The 23,864-nt window shown below is 47.7% G+C and overlaps 1 protein-coding gene across 9 annotated transcripts in view; it reads right to left on the bottom strand.

The window, feature by feature from the left end:
* Positions 1 to 5,818: 5,818 nt before the first annotated feature.
* Positions 5,819 to 23,864, bottom strand: part of MSI2 (musashi RNA binding protein 2) — a 201,763-nt gene continuing 183,717 nt past the window's right edge. For 3 of the 9 annotated variants that reach the window (XM_056506674.1, XM_056506673.1, XM_056506676.1), the window contains 2 exons: positions 14,380 to 14,534; positions 12,710 to 12,787 (listed from right to left, as the gene is read on the bottom strand). In XM_056506674.1, coding sequence (XP_056362649.1) covers positions 14,427 to 14,534 — 108 coding nt within the window. In that variant the 3' untranslated portion in view covers positions 12,710 to 12,787; positions 14,380 to 14,426. Of the gene's footprint in view, positions 10,706 to 12,709; positions 12,788 to 14,379; positions 14,589 to 23,864 lie in introns of those variants that run through there. The other 6 variants (XM_056506672.1, XM_056506670.1, XM_056506669.1 and 3 more) reach the window with 4 other exon arrangements.

The raw sequence follows: 23,864 nt of genomic DNA, 5'->3' as shown, positions 1-23,864 counted from the left end.
GTGGAGCAAAGGAGATTAATAACCTCGAAGATCACTTTGCTGCTTTGATGAGTTTCTTGAACGGAGTGGAGTATATTTAGGAAGAGCAACTAGATTAGTCAAAAACCCCCTTTAATTATTAGTGACACTGTGCAAACTGCTTCCTACGAGTGGAATACCAACTACTTAACTCCCTGACCTTATTATTCAAATAAACACTCCTTATTACAGCGACATGACTGGCTCATCAGCACATCAGATCAGCTGCCTGGGTGGGGGTCTGGGGGTCCCCGCGGTGCCAGCACCACCAGCTGGGCTCTGGAGGGTGCAACGACCCAGCAGGGCTGAAAGGAGCCACACAGGGAGCAGGAATCGGCTCTGCTGGAATGTTCCTGGCACTTGCTGCTCCCCCTGCTCAGGGTTTTGTTCTGCGGCTCATTCAGATTTTCCTGCAAGTGTCTGGGGGTTCTGAGGTGCCTCAGTGCTGCTGGTGTTTTAGTGTGTGGTTTGTAGAGCAGCTTTGGAGGGGCTGTGGGGTTGTTCTTGCTGCTGGTCCTCTCCCAGTGGTTGTTGTCCTCGTGTTTAGTGGGATCCGGGGAAATTCTGCATTTTCTAGTTTGTCTTCATTGGTGGGATGCTGGAACTGGTTGGGGATTTTTCTGCCCCTTTCACAGATATAAAGCAGGCCAAGAAGGGCTCCCAGAATTGATTACAGATACCATGAAAATGTGAATGGGTGCTTGCCAAAAAGCAGATAATTGTCTGAGAGACTTCCCAGAGCCCAGGGGTGTCTCCTGGTGGGTCCCCAGCCGTCTGTGGGTCCAACTGCTTTTGGAAAAGCAGCAAATCCAGAATATTCTCCTGCTCCCCTGCCTCTCTCTCCCAGCCCCTCTGCCTTCAAACAGTTTCTGCTCCATGTAGAGCAAGCAAAAATGATGTGTTAAATACAGCCCGGGCTGAAGCTCTGAATCAAATCAATTCCTTTTTGATTCTCCAGCCTTTTGAATCCGCAGCCCTGCTGGAGGATTGTTAGCACAAGAATGGGGCTGAAGGAGCAATCCTTTCGCAGCGCTATTGACTCAATTATTTTTGCCTCTTGATTTTGTACGAGCGGATATTCTGATTGCTGATGGCAGAGCATTGTCGGGCTGGGCTGGGGCAGCGCCGGCTCCACCGGAGCTCTGGTGGTTTTGGGATGTGCGGGGACCCTCTGAATCACGCGCCCTAGAACACTCGGATACCAGTTACCTTGCTAAAAAGAATTAAAAGTTGGAAGCTAAAAGGAAAACCGAGCTTGAAGTAGTTAGCTGGAACTTAAGTAATTGATTGTCTGTCATTTCGTGTTTGCTCAGCTGCGCTTACAATGGGAAAAGACGAAACTGGAGAGTAGATCCAAAGGAACACGGACAATGCAACCAGAAACCCATTCTTTGGAAAATTGGACTATCCCCAGAAATAATTTGTATTGCCATTGATAGAAAAGGTCAAGCGTTCAGGGTGAGGAAGACTCGCCTTACTTCCTCCTTTTAAGACCCCTCCCCACAAAAAACGACCCCAGACTTAATTTAAGAAGTCAATCAATGCTTAACAGCTATTCCAGCTAATTATCATAGGAAGCAGGGATGGGAGGGGCTGTTATTATGAATATGTAATTTGAATCCTTTATCAATAAATAAACTCTGTTATCACCTGATTTGGCAGTGTGTATTAGAGGATTACCTCGCTGCTGCCCAGCGCTGAATCAACACGCACTTTGTAACTTTAAATTGTTAGAGAGTCTTTTGTCCCTCACAGCTGAGCATCGATATTAGACCAATACTTTTGTTTTTGGTTAAATCACCTGCGGCCGTGCGGGGCCGGGATGCTCCGGTGATTTTGGGATGCTCCGGTGATTTTGGGATGCTCAGGTATGCGCGATTTGGGATGTGATTTTGGGATGCTCAGGGATGTGCAGGCTCGGCCGGCCCGGGATGCTCCGGTGATTTTGGGATGCTCAGGTGATTTTGGGATGTGATTTTGGGATGCTCAGGTGATTTTGGGATGTGATTTTGGGATGCTCAGGGATGCGAGGGCTCGGGGCCGGCCCGGGATGCTCTGGTGATTTTGGGATGTGATTTTGGGATGCTCAGGGATGTGCGGGCTCAGGGGGCCAGGATGCTCCGGTGATTTGGGATGTGATTTGGGGATGCTCAGGTGATTTTGGGATTTGATTTTGGGATGCTCAGGGATGTGCGGGGCTCGGCGGGGCCGGGATGCTCCGGTGATTTTGGGATGTGATTTTGGGATGCTCAGGTGATTTTGGGATGTGATTTTGGGATGCTCCGGTGACCTTCCCGTGCCCGCTGCCCGCTGCCGGCGGCGCTGCCGATCGATGGGGCAGCGCGGGGAGGCTGCACTTGCACCGTGTCAGGATTTATCGCTATTGACAGCCCGCCCCGTGTCCTTTGTGCGGGTCAGCGCTGCCCCAGCGGCTCCGGGCCCCGGTGCTGCTCCCCTCCAGGTGTTCACCCCCTTTGGCATCAAACCCAACCTCGGGTGTCCTTTGCTGCCTGACTCAGCCACTGCTGGGGCATGTGGACACTGCTGAAGGCTCCTGGAAAAATCCAACCTGGGTTTCTCAGCTTCAGCCCGGACCTTTCCCAGGCTGGGGATTTTTCTCAGAGGCAAAACAAGAGAAGGAATAAAGAAAACACAGACAGACACCTGGGGTTGGGCACCGAGCCGTGTGAGTGTCTCGGGATATTTTGCAGTTTTCAAAGAGGTGTTGCCTTCTCGGACCAATGAGTCATTTCTGCTTTGTTTTTTGTGATCTATCCTATATAAATGCCGTGGCTTTTCAATAAATCGCCTCTTCTTGCTGCTGGGAACAGGTAGTGTGTGTTGCTGTGTTATTCTCTGCTCCTAATCAGACAGCAACAGGGACAGGGATGGGACCTGGCACCAGCTCCACCCGCAGCCAGGTTTGGAACCCACAGCCCAACCAGGATCACTTTTCCAAGATTAAAAAGAGGAATTCCCCACCCATCAAATGCTGTGGAAGCACTTTGGATGTGAGGATGAAAGGGGCTGAGAGGAACACGCAGCTTCTTTGAAGAGGTAAAGCCCTGTGTAAATCTGAGCAGTTTCATTGGTGGCCAGAATAAATTGTGGGCTTAGCAAAGGAACTTCCTCCTGTTTTTATTCTGGCTGATGTTGGTGTCACGTCAGAGCCCTCACTCTGCGGCTGCAGGAGGTGACAGATCCCTGCTGGTGCCACCAGGCCGTGGGGACATGCAGGAGCTGATCCCCTCCCTGCTCCCATCTCTGCACAGCTGCAGGAGCCGGGGCCGCCTGGTTAATGCACGTTTCAGTCTTCATTGGCTTTTTAACCGGTTTTTAATCCGTTTTTATTAGCGAGGGGCGCACGGCTCCTGGCTCAGTGTGTCACAGCCACGGGCAGGCTCCGGACTCTGTCCCCAGAGGGTCCCCAGGCTGCAGAGACCCAGCTGGGGGATGTGCCAGCACAGGGGATGTGCCAGCTGGGGGATGTGCCAGCACGGGGGATGTGCCCGGGTTCCAGCAGCCCTGACCCCGTCAGGGTGAGCCCATGCTGGGAAGGTCAGGCTGGGCACCCGGGCTGGGCACCAGGCTCTTCACTCACACTGGGGGAGGATTCAGCTTCACAAGGATGGGCACTGACAGGACAAGGGGAATGTCTTCAAGCTGGAGGAAGGCAGGGTTAGCTTGGATATGGAGAAATTCTTCCCTGTGAGGGTGAGGAGCCCTGGCACAGGCTGCCCTTTGTGCCCTTTGTGCCCTTGGTGCCCTGTGTGCCCTTTGCAAAGTGCCCATGAAGGACAAGAGTCTGTCCTGAGTGACAGTTGTCTGTCCTTAGTGAGTGACAGTTGTCTGTCCTTAATGAGGGACAAGTGTCTGTCCTTAATGAGGGACAAGTGTCTGTCCTCACCCACTCGTGAGCAGCTGGAATCTGCGCCCTCGACCTGTGGAGCTGCTGGAATTGCTCATTTCTTGTGGTATCTGGTATAACTGAATGCAGAATGGGGAAGGGGTGGGGTTTTTTTGGGGTATATTTTTTTGGGGCAGTTTTTTTTTTTTTTTTTTTTTTTTTTTTTTTGTGTGTGTGTTTTTTTGGGGTGGGGTTTTTTTAGGGGATGTGTTTTTTTGTGGTTTTTTTGGGGTAGGTTTTTTTGGGTGTGTTTTTTTGGGGTGGGTTTATTTGGGATGGGTTTTTTTGGGGTGGGCTTTTTTGGGGTGGGTTTTTTTATGGGTGGGTTTTTTTTGGGTGAGTTTTTTTGGGGTGGGTTTTTTGGTGGTTTTTTTTTTTGGGGGTAGGGTTTTTTTTGGGTGGGTTTCATCACCACCAGGGTTACAGCACTCTCAGGCTGGGTGGCATCCAGGCTCGTGCCACCACAGGGACTGGTACCAGTGGAACAAATGAGTTTTAAATGCTGCTATTTTATTATTCTGTATTAATAATGAGGCAGCCCTCGTAAATAGCCGTGAAAGAAACGCTTAAGCTGATAATTAATAAATGCTGGCTTGGTTTTTGCTGCTGAGCTGCAGATGAGTGGCTCTGCCCAAGAGCAGAGGGTGCTCAAGTCCTGCAAGCACGTTAATGAACCCGGGATTAATTGTGAAATTTTGGGAGAGCTGGTGGGACAGGGCTGGGGAGTCCTGCAGGAATGGGGGCACAGGATGGGATGTGGCAGGAGCCCACCTGCCCCAGGGGTGCCCAAAATCCCACGTGGGTGACACTGCACAGCCCCAGCTCCTCCTGCAGCTCATGGTTACAGCTCGGCCATAAATGTTTATGACAGAAGGGAGAGGAAGTAAATCACATTTATCTCCCTTGTTTTCTTTATCGGGGCACTAATTTGACAGGGAAGGGAAATTTTTGCTTATTTTACAACTCTGATTTCGGCTGCAATTTGATTTCAGTAGCTGGGAGGCGAACACAAAATCTTATTTTTATTCCAGAGCTGGTATAAAAATTTACATTTTGACACCGACCCCCCATCCCATTGCAGCGCTGCTCCAGCAGGCCCGGGGGCTGTGCACAAAACACATCACCCACATATAATACACTCATAATTCACTAATGTTTGCTGAATGACAGGGTTAAGTGGCTGCTATTCCCGGCCTCCCACCACACTAATGTACTCCAGACCCGAGCTCCTTTTCTTCTGGATTGCAGTCAAATCGTTTCCTGCAGTGGAAGCTCCTTCCACCCCGAACAAACACGACTTCCGAAATTATTTTCATTTGTTTTTCTAATCTAATTTTCCCCTCGGTGCTCCACTAATCATCAATCCCATTAAGGGCTTGATGTGTTGACTGCTTTCCAGCATCCTGCCGAGCTGACCTTCACTGGGCTGAGCCCTGGGACGGGGGTGGGTGTTTCAGGGGCTGCACTGGGGCTGGAGCAGCCCCTGCATCCCTGCCCAGTGCCCAGGAAGGAGCTGTGCCATCCTGAGATGATCACCGATGGAAAATGAGTGTTTGCAGCCTAAAGAGGGCTGGGGGGAAGCTGGATCTGCTGCAGGGCAAGTGTCAAAATGTCAGAGCTGAGAGAGGGTGAGAGGGCAGAGAGGAGGTGTCACTGCAGTGGGGAAAATACACAGCAAAGGTTGAGCACTGGGAATTTATCCAGCAGGACTGGGAGCACCTGGCCACCCACTGCCCCTCCTGGAAACAGGATCAGTGCTGCTGATGCAGCACAGGATGAGGGACCTGGGCACACTGGGCAGGGACAGGGCACCAAGGTGAGGAGTTTTGGGGCTGAGCTCACCCCACAGGAATAAATATTCCCCCTCCCCACCAATGACATGGACTCCGTGGATCTGTTCAAAACAGTTTATTGTACTTTTTCGTCAGACAAACACATTGATTTCTGGACCACAGTAGAGGATGGAAACCTTTCACAAACTTATTTATTTGAAAATACAAATATAAAATTATACTTTCCACATCTGTGATGTGAGAGACCCCCATCCACATAGTATTTTACAACAGGGCTTCAGAAAGCCATACACAGAGACCTGAAAGATGCTTGATATATATAGATACATATATATATGTATATATATAAAAAAAAAGTCACTACCAAAGTTCTCATCAGTTCATACTAAAGTATAAAAGGAAGGGCTAGGCCTGCCACTGTGCCATAGTTTATTTAGGTACATTTATGACCACCTGAAATGCTCACTTGCATCCTAGTACTGATGGGAGTTCAGAGCTCGTACGACAGAGAATGACAGGGGGACCCAGGACAGTCACTGAGAGGGGCTGGGCAGGGCTGGGGCACCCCACAGACCCCACAGACCCCAGCCCTGCCTGGACACCAAGCTCTCCACAAACACACTCACACTGCTGGGGGGGGCTGACAACCCACCACGAGGATTTGCTTTCTCAAGCTACCCATTTTTTTTTTTTTTTTTAACCTTTTTAAAAATTATTATTATTGGTTTGTGTTTTTTTTTTGTATTTTTTTTTCTTTTTTGGTAATTTTATTACAGTATTAAAGTATTGCTTAGCTTACAGAATCTCCTCACGTAGTGTTGGTGGGGTGGCCTGGATTCTGTACGTAGGAAACTCTACAGTGTCTGTGTGCAGACCTGGGCCTGCCCGTGTGTCTTCCATGCATCCTGTCTCTTCACCCTAAAACCTCACCTCTCCCTCTCTCTCAACTGTGCCACTTCTAAAAAAACAAACCAAACCACTAAAAAAAAGAATTCAGAAGATTCCACCCAAGAGACATCGCCATAGCATAAAAGACAGCTATGAGTTAGTGTTGTTTTTTTATTTTTCTTTTTTTTTTTCCTTTTTTTTTTGTTTTTTTGTTTTTGTAAACAGTTTCATATGCAATATCATACAGAACCATGGCTGGCCTTCAGTAAAAATGTAGTAAACTATATTGCTTTATTATTGATTATGTTGCATTGAGTGAATGGCAGAAACGAAACAGGAAGGGATGTGGCTGGAGTCACTAGCCCTCATTCACACTACAGATGAAAGCAGGGAAGGAAAGAAATCCCAACACCTTTCAGGTCGTTACACCCACAATTAGCCAATGGTTTAACTAAGCCTAGCAAGATGTGTGACATTCACCAGCAGACGCTGCTGTACAATGGAAAAAAAATAAAATCAACTTACAGCAAAGAGAGCCATGCTACCTTAAAGTCCAAGCTACAATTGAACTCAATATGAACATTTATGAAGTGTAAGAAAAAAATAAAAACCCCAAAGGACAGATCAGGCTTTGCTTTAATCAAGCCGATCTCGGCTCGGGTTGCAGGGGAGGGTCCCAGGCGCTGGTGGCTCCGGGGGGTGGCCCTGGGCTGGGGACAGGGTGGCAGAGGGCACTGTGTCCCTGGGGCTGGCAGCCCTGGCACAGGGGGTGTCCAGGGGACAGGGTGGCCATGCCAGGGGGCAGAGGGCACTGTGTCCCTGGCACAGGGGGTGGCCCTGGGCTGGGGACAGGGTGGCCATGCCAGGGGGCAGAGGGCACTGTGTCCCTGGCACAGGGGGTGGCCCTGGTGGCCCTGCAGGGGCTTTGGGGTCCCTTCCACCCCAAACCAGCCCAGGACTCCATCACTCCCTGGGCTTGAGTAAGACAAAGGTGGAGCTGAACCTTTGTGCTGAAAAATTTACAAAAAACCCCCAAACGAACAAAGAAGGAAAAAAAAAAAAAAAATTCCTTCAAAATTGATTTCTAGATGAGTGGGGGACTAACGTGAACCTCAGTCTAGGTAGCCACATCAAAACATCTTGGGTTCCACGACATTTGTGCTATGGGCCACTGGGACTTCTCAAAAGGTATATAAACATCTAAAACATATTCACACAGATTAGCAATTTCTTCTGAGCATTCTTAAAAAAATATGTTTCTTTTTTTTTTTTTTTTTTTTTTTCTTTTTTCTCTTAGTAAAATCGTTTTAATATACCGTGCCTCCCTCTTTTAAAAAATAAATTAAAAAAATCCAGTTTTGCATATCTAGCATTAGCATTTAAGGTAGTATGGCACATCCCCCCAAAGTCAAGGGTGGGGATCTACAAATGCCTTAAGAGTTTGCCAGCATTTTTAACATTGTGAGACCTTTGGTTAGTTGAAACCGCATCAGATCAACAAAAGAAAAATAATAAACAAGAGAAAAAAAAAAAGCACAGAAAGAAAAAAGAGAAGAAAAAAAAAAAAAACAAAACAAAAATGGAAAACCTTCCCGAAATTATTAGCATTTTTTTTTTCTTAAATAAGAGAAAGTTCTATCCTTACTGGTCCTAAATCTGAATAACTACATCTAAATTTTTAACCTTAATTACGATACACCTACCAATATGTACTAGAGGAGGAAGAGAGAAAGAGGGGGGGAAAAATTCACTACACTACCATCAGGACAGCACTCTTACAAGATAAGCCATTTTATACACTATTAACATACAACAATGATCAACAAAGAATATTCTATGAGGTGACAGGGAATGGAGAGGAAAACCAACTGGTAGTACAGTACATCATCAACATTGACAAAATAGCAATAAAAAATTCCCTGACAGCACACTGAATCGCAGGGAATTTGGTTCGTAGTCTTTTTTTTTTTTTTTTAATTTTTTTATTTTATTTAAACCTTTTTATTTTTTAAAGAATTCGGTTTTATTTCTTTTTATTACTTGATCAAGTCTCAATATTTAAAAAGTGTCCAGCATTTTGCTTAAACCTGGTTGTTCTGAAATAAGAAAAAAACCTAAAATATCACATAAAAAGCATGATTTTTATTTTTTTTAAAAACAAGAAAAACAAGGTTTCTCCTTTAGCAGTATGGTGCCTTGTTTTGTTAAAGATGCCTTGCTCTACCTTGTCTATTGAATGTCTACATTAGTCTACTTGTTAGTAAAATTTACAAAAATAGGAGTGCAGCAGCTCTTTTTTAACAAATGTCGCATTCAGTGTCTTATACTGGCTGTACCTAAAGTACCAAATTTATAAACGTAACAATTTAAAAAAATATTAATAAAACTTGTCAATATTACGTTAAAAAAAGAAGAAATATATCCACACTACAGTATGTTCTTAATGCCACCTACCATGTTGTACTTCTAGTTTGCTGTTGCAGGCCTATTTACCAATATTAAAAAAATTAAATTAAAAAATATCCTTCATAAGTTTCCTCCCCCAACAGAGGACCATATATATAACAGCCAAATATTAAACATGTGCAAATAGGAAACTGTCAGTTTTTCCCCTACCAGTCACAGTGCAATGATGTTTTATACTTTATTTCTTTTAAATTCTGTTTACAACTACAATAAATTAAAATCTTCCGTTGCTTCTAGGGTGAAACTTGTAGCACTGAGGTATTCCCAAAAAAAAAAAAAAAAAAAAAAAAAAAAAAAAAAAAAAAAATTAAACAAAAAAATAAATCAAAACCAACCAAAGTTGCTTTCTAATTTGATAATACAGAAAGTGATGGATAATAAAGGAAACCATGCAAGCTGGACACTGCTCTGCCCCCATGGGGTGCCCAGAGCAGCTGAAATGACTGGACAGCAAGTTGATCTAGTTTAAAACAATGAATAATAAAAAAAAAAAAAAAAAACCAAAGAAAAAAAAAATCCAAACTAAAGGTGTGCTCTGAACCGTAAATGCATTAAGTAGGAAAAATTGTAGCTTCTTGATCAGTTTTGGGAAAAGCAGGTTTTTAAATTAAAATAAAAATACCACTAGACTGTTCCTTTGTAAGCTGAGCACGTGTGAGAGAAGCTGCTGGTGTGAACTGGGTGAACTGGGAGGGTCCCAGAGCATCACAACCCCCGGCAGCCGCTCCCAAAGGCTCCAACTCCAGCTCCAACTTTTCTCCTCCATTTCCACAGAGAAACTGCCTTAGGCTGACTCCATCACAAAAATAGGTTTTGTATTTCTCTTTCTTAATAGTTTCTATGTAGTTAATGGAATTGTATTTACAGCATTTTATTATTTTTTTCTTTTTTCTTTTTTTTTTCAGAATTCACGATTTCAAAAATCCTTAGATCACCTCTTTTCAACAACAACAAACAACAACAACAAAAAAAAAGCACTTATATAGAAAAAGGACGAGCAAGAAGTTTGTCGCCCTCGCCTTATTGCCGAAAATAGAGAGAGAATCAGAGTAAGCAAAGGAAAAGAAGGGCCAGAGAACCTGCTGCTCCCCCCTCCCCGTGCCCTGCCAGCCCCCGGGGCTCCTGTCACCATCTCAGCATCCTTTAAGCAACAACAACTACGTAAAACAGAAGGGAGGAGGAGGAGGAGGAGGAAGAGGTGGGAAAGAAAAGCAAAAGAAACCCCTTAATATAACAGTTCCACTATGGTTAGGCTCTTGCTACATACACAAAGAATTCTGACTACGTGGCTACGAGACTATGTCAGAAAAGATGTGGGGGTTGGAGAGGCTTAAAAAGAGGGGAGGGGGAACCCACCGAGAAAATAAAACCAACAAGAAATGGGTTTTATATACATACTTTTAAAAGCTGTTGTTTTTATAGTACAGCAGATTCATGAGATGATGAGAGAGACTTTTTTTTTTTTTTTAAACAACCCAAAGTCCTTCGAGTGCCACCTCCAGTTTGCGTTGGCGGTGAGGATGAGGGTGATGATGATGGTGATGATGATGTAGTGCTCAAAGTCTGATGAGATCACCCAACGTGGGCCCCTTCAGAAACTCCGCCCTGTCTTGCCCGGACATCCAGAGAGACTCTGCGTGGGGAGAAGGGACAGGGACAGGGGAGGGGACAGTTAATTGAGGCCCATTAGGATTGTTAACAAAATAAAAACCCAAAGCGTTTGCAGACACTTTGTGGCCACAGCCTGCCCCGAGGGAGGATGCAGAGGGACTGGCTGGAACGCTGAGGTGTTCCCCACGGAGAGGGGACTCAGGTATTCCCTGCTTTTATTTCCAGCTCCATCCCAGCTAAGCCTGGACTGGGGGCTTTGCTGAGGCTGGGCTGGTTTAGGAACAAAGTGAGCTGATGTAGGGCAGGACAAAAATGGTTCCTCAGGCATCTGTTTTGCCATGAATTCACATGGTTTTGGTAAATTGAGTTTCTCTGAAAGAGAAGATGACAAGTTTTACCTGTGCACACTGAGGCAGCCAGGATTTATTTTATTATTTTATCCTGGAGCTTCAGCCTCCGTCCCTGCCAGGGCTTAAAGCTGAGACATATCATGTATAAAAGAGATTTTAATATTGAGCAGCTCACGGGGTGGGGATGCTCCCTGGTACTTCTGGGATGACTCCAAAGCCATCCCCAAATATCCTGCCGGGGGTGAGTCCCTGCAGGGATGTGGGAGCTGATCCCTGTCCCAGGAACCTGCGGCTCAGCCAAATCCTGCCCCGGGGCTGACGGGACCAGCCTTTCAAACTCGGTGTTCCTCGAAGAATTAATAACAAGGCTCATTTCCTCCTCTCAAAATCCATTTTAATTAGTGATGAGCAACATTAGAAGCACTTTGTTTTGCAGCCGTTGATGGCTGGAGCGTCAGCGCTGGCTGCGGTGATGGGTGTGGAGTGAGGAGTGATTACAGCCCATCAATCTGGGGCTGAGCGTTATTAGCCTGATTTATGATGTTCTGCTCGGGCTCCAGCTGGCCCCGGGTCCCACCTCCCCATTCCAGAGGCTGACGGGCCAGGAAAGTGAAGGATTCTGACAAATGGAGCGGCCGGCAGACACTGCGACGTGCTGGGATTCAGCTCATGGCACTTCTGCTCCCCATAAAAACCCCTCCTTGGTGGAGCAAATCAACTGACAGAACAGTTTCAGGTAATCTTGGGGGTGTGTGTGGAGATGGAGAGTAAATAGAAACCCCCTTGATCCACTAGTGTTTAGGTATAAATCTATTTTTATGGAGTTTAAAGTCTCTGAATGTTTCCCAGCCCCCTTGACTAACTTTAATTCTAATTTCATAGACTGATTTTTGAATGTAAATGATGTGACATTGATCATGTAGTGCTGGGCAAGAGGCAGGGAAATAAAATCTGTCACACCCATTCCACCTGTCGGGGCAAACCCTGCCATTCAACTGGGGGAACTTCTCCTCCTCATTGCATTTTCTAATCTGCTCCACTCCGAGTGTTAAGAATATTTGTTTGCAAAGATGAATATGCCAAAGGCCAAATAATAATAAAAAATAAAAATTAAACATTTAATTAACTCGAGCTTAGTTCAAAGGGTAGGAAACTGGCAGCGATCCAGGGCTGCGGTGCTCAGGTAATGCCTTTAATTTAATTTGCTCAGGTTTAATTTTTTTTTAATCTTGATAATTGCTCTATGGTTACAAGTTACAATGTTATCTTTTAGCTGTAATATTTGGTACAGCACTTAATTAAGCATGATGGTTTTTCTGCAATAAAGCAGTGGGGCTCAGCTATTTTTAAACAGTGCCCTGGGAGCAGATCCCTGATCCCACTGGGATTCAGGCTGCTGGCACTGGGGGTGATTCCCCACAGCTTTCTGGCTTTTCTGCCTCTTCAAATTATTGCAAGAAGCATCATGAAGATGAAAAAGTGACTTTTGGGGGGTTTAGCTTTGGATCTGTCTTCCAGTTTCCAGCCCGTGAGGTTGATTTGAGCAACACAAATCACAGAAAGGAATGATTAAAGGCCAAGGAAAGACGAAATGAAGATAAAAAATTGTTCACTTAAAGTAAATATAGGGGAGATGGTAGTTCAGCACAAAGTACAAATGGGATATACTGTAATACCTCCAAGTGAGATGGCAACCAACCATGTGTAACGTTTCAATGGTATCCATTTGTAAAAGCCGTTGCAATCAAAGGTCCCTAAAATTGCACAATTGTTAAGTTCATCAGTGCTCTATACATGGGAACAGCTGATTATTAATTTTGCCAAGAAATTATCAAAGGACTTGAAAGACTGTGTTGCCAGCATGAATAGGGATTTCCAAGAGCTGTTCTGGTCACCAGGTGTGCTCAACCCTATGGTCACCTTTCCAAGACCATCATCTTCTCATTCCCCCAGGTGCAAAAATAAGCTTTGGGGTTCTCCCTTCTTTATTTTTAAACCAGGGTTAGTAAATGGACAGTGTTAAATAAATATATATGTAATAAAAGCTATGGGATTCTTTGCAGTTATTAGGGGAATTAAGAGGCTGCCAATCAGCAAGTCAATTATAAAATGGATCTTTGGGAAGTGTTAGTGCAGACAAATCTGGATACCCAGGCTTGGACCTGGTGTCCTATCACTTGAAAAATGGGGATGTTGGTGAGACCAAAGTGCCCAAGTTTTCAAGCACAAACAGGTTTTTAGGTGAAAAATGGAAGTAAGAGGTGTTGTAAGTGGTGAGAGGCAGCTCCTTGCAGAGCACTAATATTCCATGTTTGTGCTAGAATTGATCCACAGGGATTGTCAGGTCCATGGTGTGACCACAGGAGGGACAGGCTCAGGATGAGAACTGAGCACAGGAGCACAAAGCCAGGCAGAAAGGCTTGTTTGGCTTTTTTTCCAATAAAAGGAACAATTTCAGCAACTTTGTCTGCACTACACTCCTGCTCCCCACATCCAATTCCATCAGGGGGTGAAGTTCTCCTCTTGGTTTGAGGGACCTTCGGGGGAGCCTCTGCACTTCCTCCCTGCCCAGGAGACAAAGCCCAGCCCAGGGAGGGCAGGAGCCTGGGCTGTGCTGGTGTGGGGTGCCAGGGGCAGGGCAGCCCCATTCATGCTCACACACAGTGCCACAGCCACGTGCAGCTGCTGAAGCCCCTCTGTGCCCCCTGTGCCCCGCTGGCAGCGCGGCCCCTCGCCCCCCCTGCGGCTCTGGGGACACAGCACAGGCTGGCAGCGACCCCAGAGGTCACCAGACGGGTGAAGAGGAGCAGGACACGTCCTGGAACCCCACCAGCCACATTAGTGAGCTAATTCAGCTCGTTTCAGGGAGCGGGGACCCAAGGGTGTGTCAGCCAGGAGGGGGAGTTGGGCTGATATAAAACCCAAATGGGCAAGCAGGGATTTAACCCCCATATTTATTAAATATTAAAATTATTTATTTTATTATTTGTTAAATATTAAACATTGCCCTTTCAGACATGTCTGGCTGCAGGTGGCTCCAAAGGAGTGTCTGCACCAAGAGATGTTCGGGTTGGATATCAGGAAATAATTTATTCAGTGTAAAAGTGATTAATTACTGGAAAGGGCTGCGGTGGAGTCACCATCCCCGAAAAAGCAGCAATTTGTGATTTCTCACAAGGTGATGACTGGCCAAAGGCTGGATTTTGGTTTCCCCACTCCAGCTGTGCATGCTCGCAGGTCTGGGCAGCGAGACGCCGCGCTCGCCGTGGAGCCACCACCCCAAACCCCCAAAAACCCCCCAAAAACCTCCCAAAACCCCCCAAAAACCCCAGCACAGGGTACTCACGGCGATGCTGTGCCCGAAGCCCGAGCCTGGCTGCGGGCTGGCGGCGCTTATGTAGTTCCCCACGCCGGAGTCCTGGCTGGCCGTGCCGTAGAGATCCGCCACGGGCCCGGGGCTGCTGGCGCCGGGGAAGCCGCCCGGCCGCGCCGGGGTGGAGCCTGCCGGGGAAGCGGGTGCGCCAAAATTCGGTTGAGCACTGTAGCTATTCAAGACTGGTGTGCAGAGAATAAAGCTGGGTATGAGGCCAGACGCCGGGCATGCACCGGTATCACAAAGCCAAACACCAGAACCAACAGCCTGGGCCCAATTCTAACACTTAACCAAGGCCATGCGAGAGGAGAGCAAGTACTGGAGAAGAGTCAGCCCGGACTACTACCAAGCTTAGAGCTCCAAAAATATATATATGGATATATATAAAAAATAAAAATAAATAATAAAAAAAAAGAAAATAAAAAAAGAACAATCATTCAACACACTACTGCAACCAGAGACTGGAGGTGCTCATTTTCACCAAATTATCACAAAATAGAATAGGTATTTTTCAACATCTGACTTGATGCTCATGCAGTAGTAACAAGTTCTCTAGGTCTGGGCACGCCGAGACAGCATTCACATCCCATGCAAACTACAAAGGAACTAGTTTGAGACTACACATTGTGGTAATATTGATATTAAAATGTTGACAGCAAATAACTTGAATCACGTCTGGGAAAATAATTTTTGGATCCATTCGATACTTTTGGAAAAAACCCGCCCTTTTGGATCAGTTAGCTGTAGAAATAGTTCAATAGTCGATTTTTTTTTTCTCTTTAAATGATATGGAATGGAACAGTTTGGATTTTTCTCTTTTAAATATGACCAAGGAGAGTGTTGTTTCATTGAGTTTTTTTTTTCCCTTTTGATTTGGAGAGCGAAGACCTACCTTCGTCTCCAAAACCATGCTCGGGACATCAACCAAAATTAAACAAAAAAATAAAGATCAAAAGCAAAAAAGAATTCCAGAGGGTGGATGACAACTCACCTCCTAATGTGGAAGTAAAAGAAAATTTAGTTTTTTTCCTCCCTTAAATTTTTTTTTGGTTTTTTTTGAGAAAGAAAAACAATGTAAATAAGAATGAAACGGAAGGAGAAATTTAGATATTAAAGCATGTTAGATGGTTCAGGCTTCTGGCATTTCTCACGGCTGCTCTTGGATGTAGAATTTATGAGGAAGGAGTTTCAATGCGAAAGGAAAGTCAGCGGGCTGGGAGGAGCTGGATGAGATGGGAAGCTGGAGCTACACCTGGTGTACCTGGGCACAGGGAGCCTGCTCTGCACACCCACCTGTGCTGTGTCCCCACCTGGGCAGTGCCAGGACACCACGGCCAAAGGGGCTGGACGTGGGCACATCCCACAGCCTGCCCCAACCCCACCCCTCCAGGCTGCCCCAGGGCTCCTCCAGCCTTTTCCTCTGGCTGCAGCTCCCCAGGGCCCTCACTGAACCCCAAATGGGTGATGAGGTCTGGTGTGGCCTGGAGTGACCTTTGTCAGAGCTCCATGGACTGACCACTGGCCTGGAGCCTGGTGGCACAGGCTGGACTCTCCTGCCCTGGCCCCTTCCCCTGCACTGCCCACCCAAAGGGTTCCCAGTTCCCAAATGAATGAGCTGGTCAAGAAAAGGACACCTGGCAGCTGGTGGCTCTGTGGTGACAGAAATCTGGACAATAAATGATTCACCACAGCTCTGCACTGGTAGCAGGGGAGGGTAAGTAGGACATCTGAGCTAGCAAGTTAAAAGAAATAAGGCATGAGAGAGTAAACAGATTTTGGACTTCGCTGGCAAACAAAGAGCCTTTTTTTATTATTAAAGATTAAATGTCAAGATAACATTTGGCCTTCTCACTCGTGAAGAAAAATATCCAGCTGAGATGTTCCAAAGCCCTTTATTACTAGAAGCCAGCACTTTTCCCCCTTTCCCTCCTGTTGGTTCAATAAAATGGATGTGAGTTTTCCTGCCAAGTCACACAGAAAAGCCAGTTGGCTGTGACAGGGGGACAGGGCACAGCCAGGGGCATCCTGTCAGCAAAGCACCCCTGCAACCCCACAGCAGCACAGAAACCTCCAGAAGCAGCAGCTGAGAGACCCCCTGGGCCCCCACAGTCCCTGCAGGAAGGTTCACACCTGCAGGAAGGGCTGCAATGGGCTGCTCAGGTAGGGAATGAAAAGGTTGTTTTCCATCTCCTGACCAGGGGCTCCACACTGCTCACAGGAGGGAAGGTGAGCATGCCAGAGCTGCTCCACAGCCTGGCAAGTGCTGTGGGGAGCCTGGGATGCCCTGGCACTTCTCCATGCCTGAAAAGCTCCACAGAGAAAGCAGGAAGCTTTTCCAGAGCCAACACTTCACTCCAGACCCTGTAAGTGGAACAGGAAGCTCCCACAATTAGCAGGAGGCTCAGAAAGATGTATTTCAATGATTGGCTCAGCCATGGTTAGTTGCTAAGCATTTGTCTTCTTCCAGGAGCTCAGGTGAGCTCACCTGGAGCCAGAGGCACCTTTACCACAACAGCAAAGGGACCTGAACAACTTCCCCAACATGCAAACCCTGATGTGCTCTGGCAAGAACTACCTGGAAACAGGTTTGTTTTACACAAACCTGGAGTACCCTGAGACTAAGAGGAAGAAAGAAAAATGCCTCTAGACTCCAGACACTGCATCACTAAGAAAAGTTAATACTTCTTGGAAACCTTTTTGTCCTTATGACAAAATTCCTGATGAAAACTTCCTGTCAGAAATTGTCCAAGGCTGCTGTGACATGTGGGAATTGCAGAGCACTGACATTAATTCCTTGTAGGCTGGAAGGAATTGGAGACTTTCCTGGCCACCAACATCCCATGGCAAGAACAGGAATTTGGGGCAGATGTTTGGAAGCTTGGTGATGAAAAACTGCCAGGGGATTGTGCTGTGCATGGAGGGGAGGGCTCCTGGTGCCAGGAGCAAAGCCTGAGCTGGTGCCAGGGCTGAGCTGACCATGAACCCCCTGCCTCTGGATCCATCAGACTGATCCAGCACTGACTGAGGGTTGCCAGGGACACCTTCTCCCCTTCCAAGAACTGCCAGCACTCTGAAGTCCTGGCAGCAAAGGGCTCATTTCAGGTCCCATCTCCCAACCAAGTGTCCAGGGAGAACATCCTGCAGTGGGAACTGCACAGCTCTGAGGATGCCTCAGCACCTCCAAAGGCTAAATTCACAATCCCAGGTGTCCCCAGGAAGCTCAGTGATAGATCAAGGTCAGGAGAGGTTTGGGAAAGATTAGATGTGCCTGTAAATCACAGCCAACCACCTTTTATGTTCAGCCCCACCATCCTCCATCCTCTGGGCAGAAGTTCCACCTGTGCCAAGGGAGAGCAAGGGCCAGCAGCCAGGAGCTCTGGCAGGGATGGAACAGGGCAGGTAAATGTCTTGCTTCCTTCACTTTGAATTTGCTGTGGTTTTTCCTACAGAAAAGACTGTGAATTTTGATCAGCAGGTGAGTGTGTGCCTGCAGGCCAGAGGCACAGGCTTTGGGGAGCCTCAGGCTCACTCTGCCCAGTGCCACAGTGCCTTGGGCAGCATGAAAAGCAGTGAGGGAAAACAAGATGGGACACAGAAGGATATAAAAAATGTGGGCTGATAAAGCAGCCCCAGCAGGGTTTTTTTTAATGCCAGGTTCTGGTGGAGTTGGGAGCTGCTGTGCAGGGCTGGCACAGCAAGAGCTGGACCTCTTCCTGCAGTGAGGCTTCATTACCAGCCCCTCCTTCAGCAGAGTGCCTTTATCCCCATTTAACATGCCTGAGAGATGCTTCTCCACGTTCTGCCAAGTGATTTATGTCAAGGAGCCAAGAGCTGGAAGCCAGAGCTGAGGCAGGGGCAGGAGGCTGCTCCTGCACACTGCCAGGCTCACACAGACCCTGCTCACACCTTAATCCCTGTTCAACAAGAAAGGTCACTGCTGCAAGATAAACTCTCCCCGCATGAACTCTGGAGAAATTTCTAAGTCAGGATTCCTGCTGACATTTGCCTTAGGTGCAGCCTGAGCTAACGAGGAGCCCAGTGCTGCCAGGGCTGGGCAGAGCTGGATGCTGGAATCCCACCCAAATAAACTCAGCCATGGATGATGAAGGGAAAGAGAAGGGAAAAGGAGAAGAAACGTGAGGATTTTGACATTACTGTCCTACAAGGGAACTCACACGGTACTGGGGTGACAGTCAGGCCCTTAGGGACCAGTAAAGGAGACCTGATGACAAAAAACACTAAAATATAACTGTACTTCAAAGGCAACAAAGCAGGGGCAATCTGCACAGAGGACTAAGACAGACACTGCATGGGGATCATTGTTCCCCCATGGTGACACCTTCCCCTCTCCTACAGCACCAAAACCCAAAGACTTAAACACCTTTGCAGGGGACTCATAACAAACATGAGTATTTTAAAATTTAAACAAAATCCATGTGAGGAACAGTGAAGAACGTGTGTCTGCCTTCCCTGCCACAGTGCACAGGTGAGGAAATCCTCATGAAGGAAAGAAACCACCACAATCCTCTGGGTTTCCTCTTTGAGCAGAGGCAGGATATTCCTGGGCAGCCATGCATGGGGGTGAGCAGCTCTGCAGGGACAGGGCAGCTTGGTAGTGTGGGGTTAGAATAAGATTCACTGATTTTAGAAACATTTTTCAACATAAATGATTCTATGATTCTCATCAGAAATTCATTTTTCATCTCCTGTGAAGCATATCCTACAACCAGAGCCAGACATTTCTTTTCTCCTTCAAGACCCTCCTGGTTCCTGCCTTGTCCCACTGCCCTCAGGCTGGATTCCTGTACAAACAGGTTTCTTCACAACTTGTTGATCCAGAGCTCTAATTTCTGGATGACTCTCTCATCTGCCATAAACAGCCACGCACAATTTGGCAGGCATTTCCACCATCAATGTTTATGATAATAACTAAACGTGCTTGAAAGCAGCAGGAAATTTTCAATATAACTATCATTAAGACAAAATGCTTTAAATCAAAGCCATTACCCACCACCAAGACTCAAAGCTCACAAGATTAGTCTGTTTTTCTATCTTTATGAAAAATTCATAGAACATGCTGCAAACATCATCTTCCAGCTCAGAGGAGTAAATGATATAATAACACTGAGTGCTGCCAGCAGGGATGGGAGCAGGCAGGGCAGGGGGCACTGGGCAGGCACTGGGCAGCCCAGCTGGGACAGGGGGTGCCCCACAGCCTGGTGATATTTGATTTCAAAGCCAGGTTGGAGCAACCTGGTGTAGTGGAAGGAGTAGCTCTAGATAATCTTTAAGGTCCCTTCCAACCCAACCCACTCCAGGATTCTATGAATTTATGAATCTGAGTCACCTGGGTCCATTTACTGCTGGGTTTTAAGAAAAGACTGTCACAGAATCACCTGTCCCAGCCTGCTGTGCTGGCTCTGCAGAGGACACAGAGCAAAACCACAGTGAGTGGTGTGGGGACAATCCCACCTTCCCTGGGGACCCTGAGTGTCCCAGGGCACAGCATGATGGCCACGCTGTCACATGCATGACTAACAGAGCAGCACTCCCAGCGTGATGCTGATACTTTAAATAACCAGCACAACTTCAGCACTGCATGCAAATCTTACATCATTACTGCTCACAGCCTTATAAATATCATTAGCAGCACTGCACCCGTGTTACAGATCGCTTGGCCAGAGCTAATTCCTTGTGCAGTCAGGGCTGAAGCTAATGGCAGTTTGTACCTTGCTTTTCAGAGCTGCTAACAACCAGAATGTCATTTACCCAGCGCTGGATGTACAAATTAATGCCAGGCTGAAATAAGACATCGGTGCTCTTGGTTCTCAGTGGCCTATTCAGGCTGCAGGAGTGCACTGGCACAGACTGAGAAATGAAAGCTCATATCCAGGCTCTTTTTTCACCTCACAGAGCTCCAAGCCCCTCATCTGTGGTCAGGCTGAGCGCTGTTTCCTGGTGCCTGAGCTCTTGCAGCGCGCGGTTTCTGTCGCCGGCGCACCTCCAACTCGGATCAATGCTCCAGCTCACAAACGTCTCGGAAATAATGAGCTGGAAACACACAGATATTCTGGAGAATAACAAGGTACAAACAGCTCCCAGCTCGCTGCAAGGGGAAGTGGGAGACAAACCAGAAAAACAAATAAGGCCGGCGTCAGGATGAGAGCTGCCGTGCTGTACATCTCTCACGGGGACCTGCCTCCCTCTGCTCCTGCTCTTCCCAAGCTGACTTGAAAAGCAAACTCTCTCTAAGAACCCTGTGGCAGATACAGCTCCTCTGCAAGTGTGAAGAGCTGCAGATGACAGCTGGCTCAGTCCTGACTGGAAAATCAAACGTGCCCCGCCACCCTGACCCTCCACAGTGGGGAGCAGCCAGGCTGCCCCAGGGTATCCCTCCCTGCAGCCACACTGGCCCTGCAGGGACACAGCAAAACACAGCAACTGTCGGGCTCATCAGCAAAATAAGTGGTGATGAGGCTGAGGCACACTGAGATCTGCCCTAACAAGGTACTGTTTGTACGTTATTTTCTAGCTGCAGTCACACTTTCAAAGGCTGCTCTGCCTCTGCAGCCCCTTCACACATCAAAATATCGCAGGGTAATGACACTGAGCAGTGGGTGGTGAGCTGGCTCCGCTCAGCAATTACTGCTGGAAGTGAGTGGGAACCAGGAGGGAGGGCTGAGTGCTGCCCACCTTCCTGGAGCTGGGCACGATGGTGTGATAATGGCACCTGGGACCGTGTGGCAGCTCCTGCTGCAGCCTCCACGAACCAACTGCTGAACCACCTGAGATGAGCCACCAGCGAGAGCTGGGCAGCTTCCACAGCTCAGGCAAGGTAAAAATTCACCTGGTGCAGGTGTTGTAGAAGCCCAGTGCTGCCTGTGAGCCCCTGCTGCTGCTCTCAGCACATCCCGGCCGCCTCCACATCTGGAGCTGCTGATGGGCGCCCATTTGCAGAAGAAAAGACACAAAATTCAGCACATCCCAGCCCAGCTGTTCCAGTTCGTGCAGTTATGCAGCAGGACAAATAACTGCACTCTGCATCTCAGCTGTGGTTTTCTGCCCACCATCAATATTTCTTGCCTGATCCCATTTTCCATGGCGCGTGCCAGCGGTGTCACCGCGCGGGGCCGGGCGCGACACGGAGGAGCTGCAGTCAGGGAGCCAGCTCTTGTCACTGCCTCACAAAAGGATTTCCTCTCCAGCAGCTCATCTTTAATCATTATAAAAGCACAGAAGTTTAATCCATTTTTGATGTAAGCGCTAATAGCTTTGTGTCCTTGAAGTTCAAAGTGGTCTTCGTGCATGTCGCTAATTAGCCGAGCAAGCAGCCATTCAGCTTCCTCTCATGTTTCTAATTAGATCCTTAACAACAAACAAATGTCGACCTTACAAAGGCTCTGCTACGATTCCCTCCATTAGTTAAACACTTTGGGAGGGACGTGGCTCTGTGCACCCACAGCCCCCCAGCAGAGGAGTCGGGGTTCTGGGCTGGGCTGTTTGCCCTCTGGAGAGGTCCTGCCCTCCTGATGGTGATTTCCAGGGTGCTGAGCACCCCAGGGATATGCAGGGACCCCCATCAGCCCTGCCTGCAGGCATGGGATGTTCACAGCTCTGCTGGAACCCACAAATAAACCAAAGGGACAGATAAATGCTGTCCTGTTAAGTCATTTTCCTAACTGGTTCCTGCCAATTTAACTGGTTTCACAGTTAATTTAAAATACGATGTGATTAATGTTTATATACTTCATAGAATCACAGAATGGTTTGGATGGGACCTGAAGCCCAGCCAGTCCCATTGCTTGCCATGAGCAGGGACACCTCCCACTGTCCCAGGCTGCTCCAAACCCTGTCCAGCCTGGCCTTGGGCACTGCCAGGGAGCCAGGGGCAGCCACAGCTGCTCTGGGCACCCTGTGCCTTGGCCTTCTCACCCTCACAGGGAACAATTTCATCCAGACTAAGTGTGCTGTCATCTTTCTGCTTCACATCAAATGCTTGGGACTGCTCCTCTCACTCTTTTTTGTCGCTCCCTGTTTGTTACACGCCGTGCTGGAGTCCCTTCAGCAGCACCACGCTTGTCCTTGCCTGTGCTCAGGTTTTTGGGCAAGTTTCCTGCTCCAGCCTGGCCCTTACCCAGGGGATGGATGAGGACTGTGATCAGGAACTGCTGCAGGGCTCCTGTGACCCCAGCGCTGCTCCCGCTGCCTGTGCTGCACACGCAGCTCTAACACTTATTACCACCCATCCAAGTGGCAAATGAGAGCTAAAGCTCAGCTGCTGGGATCTCAGACCCTCTGGAACCCTCTTCCCATCTAAGATGAAGGAAGAGCTGAGCCAGGTGATGCCAGCACCTTCACCTCACACCGAGGAGCACAAAAGCTGCTGTTAATTTTACCATGGGCAACCACATCTGCATTAATTGTTTACCACAGCCTGGACAGGTCTTTTATTAATATTAATGAGCAAGAGGGAACAAAAGGCCCCTTTATTTTTAGCCTACTCTAATTGCGTAGTAATTACTCATCTACAAAACAAATGAGCCGAACTCCATTGCCATGGCAACAGCAACTCCGGCCTCCCACTGTACCACATTAACTGGCTATCACTCCTGTAATTTGAAATTGAAGCCTTTTGTACAATAACAGACAATACAGGAGAAAAATTAAACCAAAAACGGGTCTTTGTTTTGCTGCGTAATTCAAGTGATAGAGCAGGAGGGCCTTGCCTGGGGGCACCTTCCTGCCCCTGGGGCTGGGGGATGCTCAGGGGGTTATCCAGGTAGCACAAGAGGCAGCCAGCCTGCAGAGCCCCAGTGCTGTGCAGCATCCCCTCCTGCAGGAGGGGCTGCACCAGGCAAGCTGCTGCCCAGCACACTGGGGGCACCAATCCCTCTTCAGGACACAGAGTTCTGGGCTCTCTTAACCCCAGGAAATGCTCACAAAGGCCCCACAGTGTGATTTTATGATGTTTAAACAGCTCAGGTTTATATACCTGCAGATCCATTTTGCATTCTCTGGCAGCTCCTAACCCACCCTGCTCCTCGAGCTCACATGGAGCCAGATGCACACCAACATCTGCTGCAAGGAAAAACCACCCTGCTCCTCTGGCAGCCTTCTAGCTCAGAGGGAAGAGAGGGAGAAAAACCAGCACTGCAATGATGTATTTACTTCTAAAGCATTTGGGGAGAGAATCAGCATGAAAACCCTGACAGTAGAGTGTCAGTCCAGTGAGCACTGCCTCAGTTAGCAGTTGCTCCACTAATGGCTAACAGGCTGCAGCTGCTGCAGAGGCAAGGCACCCTCAGCCTGGCTGGACTTCACCTGTTTGGGGATTAAAGTGCACGAGACACCATCCTCAAAGGTCTCAAGCACTGGTTTCACGTGCTGAAACCCCACTTCAAACTCTGCAACAACTTGTCTGCATCTCACAGGGAGCAAAATCTAATTACAGCCACCAA

This window comes from Oenanthe melanoleuca, chromosome 19, assembly GCF_029582105.1.
Source record: "Oenanthe melanoleuca isolate GR-GAL-2019-014 chromosome 19, OMel1.0, whole genome shotgun sequence".
Taxonomy (NCBI): domain Eukaryota; kingdom Metazoa; phylum Chordata; class Aves; order Passeriformes; family Muscicapidae; genus Oenanthe; species Oenanthe melanoleuca.
The sequence above is the reverse complement of the archived record's forward strand: the minus strand, read 5'-3'. Positions and strand labels throughout refer to the sequence as shown.